Raw genomic sequence first — 5576 nt, 5'->3', positions numbered from 1 at the left:
CACATATATATTTATATATATATATATATATACTATATATATTATATACCATACTTTAAAATATAATAAATTTTATTATTATGCACCAATGCGCAATAAAACATTTAATGTAATTCATTAACATAAATAATAAAAACTTACAGCTTTTAACTTCATATTTCTTTGGAATTTATTTAACTAATCTTCTAAATTTCTAAAGTCAAAATTATTTGTATTATAAAATATTTTAATAAATAATATATGTATATGTGTATGGTAAATAATTAACTATAAACTATTATATTAAAACGTGAGTAAAAAAAAACGCCACTATCTTGGAAAATACAAATAAAAATTGCAGTATCAGCTAATCCATTACGGAACACAACTAAGTTAGTTACAGCACTACCAATCTCGTAATGAAAAAGATAATTTTTGACATAACTAATAGAATACAACTTTTATAGCATTAAGACATATTTAAAAAAACCTTAGTATTGTCTTTAACTGTTTGTACCAAAAAATTAGATTGTATTAAAATATATATGCTTATCCAACAAGAGTTATACAAACTTTTTTTTAAATAAAACATATAATTTTCGGCAAAATCCTTTTTTATTCTACAAAATATTTCTTTAGTAGACAATATCTTTAATCGTAATAAAAAAAAATTAAATATTTCTTTAATAGACGATTCTTTAATCTTTAATAGACGATAGCAAAATTATTTGAATATCGGCCAAATAACTACTTCGATTCTTCTTACAAAGTCTGACTCTTCTTATGCTCGGTGAAATTTTTGTCATTTTGATACATTATCGGCTCAGCAATCTCAATCTCAATTTTCTGGCCAAAATAATCACAAAGTTTTCGGAATGTGATTCTAATCACATTCTACGAATTTTCATAAAATGTTTGAATAATTTTCACGTGTGATTCAATATTGTATCGCTTCATATGACACATCACACTAAATTGCCTACATCTCAAGATGGCACATGTCAACGTTAGGTCGAGTTCATGGATATGTTTCGAATAATACAATACATCTGGACAACTTTGCATGATTTTTGTTGGATGACCCTGTAATTAGCTAAGATAATCTCGATTGTTTGTATGGTTTACAAGAATGTTGCATTGAGTGTTGCACGATTTTTATTAGGATTTTTAACAAAGTTCAATTTTCAATAAATAATTTTCCATAATTTTCAATAAATAATTTTAATTAATTAAAATTTAGATTTTAGATCCAAAGTACAATTTTGTTTATAATTTATATATATATATATATTCTATCTGTGCTTTAAATATTTTAATGTTTATATGTTTTATACATAAAAAACGATCTTTTATTTACTTATAAGTATTTATAAAATAAATTAAAAATATAATATTCCAGCAGCTTTTATATATACGCTTTTGCGGTTCCTTTTGTACGATTTTTGCTGTTCGGAATTGTTAGCTGACTTCATATGATATAATACATTAAAATGTTTCAATATATTGGGTTGTCCGGAAAGTTCGTGCCGTCTAACCTATATAATTTAATAAATGTACACTAAAATTTAAATTTTCTGCGTTTCAATATCGAACTTTCCGGACAATCCAATATTATATAAACATCATATTTAATTTTATGGTAAACGATCGTCTTGTCTTTACGCGTGATATTGAATTTCGTTTCGTGATATAAAATTTAACCATGGTTACTATATTTTAAATGCAATATGCTTGCTTATCTTTTTGATATTTAACTACCGTATCTACATTGCAATTAGTTACTTCAGATGCAAAAATTTCTAACTGATTATACGACGCAAATAATTATCTGTTCAGTTTGATATTTTAAGTTCGCCTTTTGATTTGTATATTGCGAACAAAATATGTGTTCTGTACTTTTTATATTATATCTTACAACAAATGTCTAACAAATCTTAAGGCAGAAAATTGTTTATAGTGTCTGAAAAAATTTATATAAAGAACATTCAAACATCAAAGAATAAATGTAACAAATTTCAATTATATATACATTTCAATTATGATTGTTACATTATAATAAAAAAGAATAATTCCTAAAAAATGGTTATATAAAGTTGTATTAAAAGCAAGAATGTCCCCTTAAAGAAATAAATAAATTACTATTTATATGAATGAAAACAATTATATTAATATTTTTATTCGTGAAACTTATATTTACTTTAAATTTCTCCTTAAAAATATGTTTTAAATATTTGTTTTAATTTTTGGTTTGTATTTAATATTTAAATGCACGCAATTATCCATAGTTCAGTCTTTTCACGTTCAAAATATATGCCCATCAATGCGGTTATAGTGAATTTCTATTGATGAACAGTTGATAAACTACATTTATCAATTGATTTCGAACAAAAACAAACTAAAGAACAGAGTAAAAGGATAAAATCGTTGGAAGAAGATAAAAGGCACATCTGTTTCATCTTTGAGAATTTATCGACTTTCTCATAATCGAAATAATGCATAAAATTGTTGACTGGATTTTTAATTTCCCGAATAACTTTGATGGTAGTTTAGTGGCTTGACTGAGGAACGAATACGCAATCGTAAAAGTAAATTACTTACCTTGCGTCGTAGGTAAACCATATTGAATATTTACTTGATGAAGAGACAGAAAAAAAGAAAGATCTCAATAAAGAACACACGATTGTAACAGTTTGTTCTCGCTGCTTCGAGTATCCGCGCAGTTCATTCTACGTGAATACTGAATGAATACTACCGTCGCTTCGCTTCTTGTACTTCTTTTTACTCTTTCCTTTTCCCGCAGGATTTGTCGAATGTCATTCAATTTCAAGTTGAAGAAACAAAGTAAACATTAAATGGACGACAATATCGTTCACGTCAAGTATTATAATTGATTGCAATATATCTCATCCACAGACAATAATAAATGTAGAAAGAATTTTGGAAAAGCAGAGAGCCCGTTTTCAGTATCTCAAATTAAATGGCCTACTAACTCGGACGATGACGGAGGCCGAACAATTGTTGAATATGAAAAAAACGAGCGTATTTATTTAGGTGAAACTTTCGTTCTTTCGTTCGTTTGTTCGTTCGTTCGTTCGTTCACTCGCTCGCTCGCTCACTCGTTCACTAATTACTGATTCGGTCGCCTAATCACGAATACAGCATGCTCGAATTAAACGTCAGTTGATATTTTATTTATCAGCAAAGAATAAGGGGGAAAGAACGAGAAAATGACAAACACATGGAGGGAGGAAGAGAGAGAGAGAGAATAAACAGAGAGAAAGAGACAGAAACATGACTTCTACGTACCAATGTCCCTCCTTTTCTTCCCAATCGAATCGCTTATGTCAAATGATAATATAATGACGAGAGAAGGAGATGGAAAGGAATAAACGTTGATAATTTTATGTGTATAAGAAGATGTCAAAATAACGCCGGCATCGCATGATCATTTGAGAAAGGGGAGGAAAATTGCGTCAAAGCATACTGCATACATGTTTGCTCGCGCGACCAAGGCGTTAAAAACATGTTGATAATCGCACACGTTCCCTCCGCGTCTGATAAGTGTAGAGAGAGAAGCAACACGCGCATTGTTATTTACAAGAACGCTCATTCGATTCTCAAAAATATACAACCGTCATAAATATTGATTGGAGGCGTGGCTCTACGTACGAAAGACGTAATGTTTGATTTTTACTGCGACTCGTGAGAGGTTTACAAGAAAAATGATATTATAATGCCTGCTAATGAGGATCGGCAAGTCACAAAAGCATTATATCAAAATTTTGGATGTTATAAAAGACGCTATATGGACATTAATTTACATCGTAATAAATGTCAATTGTATATGAATACAAATTAAGCAATGAAGGAATTGTAAAAGAAAAACTTATCCTTTTATGGAATAGGAAAAAAAATTGCGACTGCTAAAAATTGTTTGTTACAATTAGACCCCAAGCAAATAATGTTTTAGTTACGTCACAACAATCATAGTGACGTACGTGCGAATGTCCGCTTTATCATAAATGTGATATGTCACAGCAATGTCATGATGTGATATATGTGCGAATATCTGCTTTGCAATATATGTTATTTTGTTATAATAATTTCACATCTCACATTGCAATGACATCATATTTTCTTCCTGACTATATTCGTGACTCTATTGTGACGTGAATATGATCCTATGGGGGGAAGACTCAAAACTAATTTTCCTCCCCCCTCCCCCTCTCTTCTCCTACGCTACAAACAGGAAATTTCGATATCAATGATCCAGTTTTCACCGAGGGTTTAAACCGGATTAGGATGTAAGAACCAATTACAGTCGAGTATTCTCCTGTTACAGGACACATTCCCTCTGACGTTGGGGGAATGCTCGACTATAGTTGCTTCTTACACTCTGATCCGGTTTAAACTTCTCGATGGAAACTAGGCCAATAATTTGTATGAGATATTAAAGTACTATAAAGAATAACAATCCAATAAAATTCACTTTAATCGTTAAAAGCCGGTATATCAGTCTCCGCGCGGTCTAAGGTTAAGCAATTTACATTTAGTGACATTGTATACTTATTTGTGGTACGCCGATTTGCGAATCTCTCCTTTCGCAACGTAACAGCATTGTTTATATGTAATAATGCAATAGCGCATCGATTGAAGTGCTACGTTTCTATTTAAATGCGTTTATAATATATGGATACTCTAAACGCAGAAAAAAGAATTGTAATAAAAAAATATAATAATAAAAAAATATAATTTAAAAAAAAAATAAGAAAAATAGTAAGAAAAAGTTCCATTTAAATGGAACGTTTATTTCTTTATTTCTTTATTAGTTCAACAAGAGACACATTTTTTTAGCAAGGACACAGTGTAACATAACACAATGAATCATTACATTCTTGTTGTTTACCAAAGAAAAACGTTCTGTCTCACATCAATGATATGTATTGTATAAGACCGTGACGTATATCCTCTGGCAAAAAAAAAGGACTCTGCATATTTCTTATGGATTTCTTTTAGTTCTCGGTTAAATATATTATATTCTGGGTTCTTGTTGTTTCGCAATCCTGATTAAGGGCCAGTTGTTCCATTTTGGTAAATTTTACTTGTTGGATAAGTAGCAAGATTATCCAATCTCATGTACGGATTACCAGATTTATCTCACAGATAAAATTTATCAAAAGATGGAACAACCGGTCCTAAGTGTCAATGTTAAGTCGTAGAAACCAATCATAATCGAGTATTCTTCTCGACTGAGATTGATTAATTTTCTACGACTTAAGACTATGACCGTTACGACTTCTATTGTAGACCCCACATTACATAATAGACTGCAAATCATAAGTCATAAGAAATTAACCAGTCGTAGGTTGGTATTCGTAGGTCCGAATCTACAACTAGGTGTTTTAAGCCTTTAACCGTAAGAAATTGAAAAATTGATCAACTACAGTTAAATGTGAAGAAAAAAATTGATTGTGATTCGTTCATTCCATATGGCTTAAGGCTTAAAAATCTATTATAGGGTCCGTGGTAGTCGGATCTTATATTTAAGACCATCTTAAGCTTTAAGATGTTATGAATCGAAGAGCCGTATTAGCGAC

The 5576-nt window shown here is 30.2% G+C and overlaps 1 protein-coding gene across 2 annotated transcripts in view; it reads right to left on the bottom strand.

Annotated features, from left to right (window-relative positions):
• LOC108689162 (branched-chain-amino-acid aminotransferase, cytosolic) overlaps nucleotides 1-3125 on the bottom strand; it is an 18641-nt gene extending 15516 nt beyond the window's left edge. For both annotated transcript variants that reach the window (XM_018195812.1, XM_018195811.1), the window contains exon 1: nucleotides 2578-3125. In XM_018195812.1, coding sequence (XP_018051301.1) covers nucleotides 2578-2598 — 21 coding nt within the window. In that variant the 5' untranslated portion in view covers nucleotides 2599-3125. The remainder of the gene's footprint in view (nucleotides 1-2577) is intronic.
• Between the last annotated feature and the right edge of the window lie 2451 nt (nucleotides 3126-5576).

This window comes from Atta colombica, unplaced genomic scaffold (assembly GCF_001594045.1).
Source record: "Atta colombica isolate Treedump-2 unplaced genomic scaffold, Acol1.0 scaffold261, whole genome shotgun sequence".
In the NCBI taxonomy this organism is placed as follows: domain Eukaryota; kingdom Metazoa; phylum Arthropoda; class Insecta; order Hymenoptera; family Formicidae; genus Atta; species Atta colombica.
This window is presented reverse-complemented; position numbering and strand designations above follow the sequence as displayed.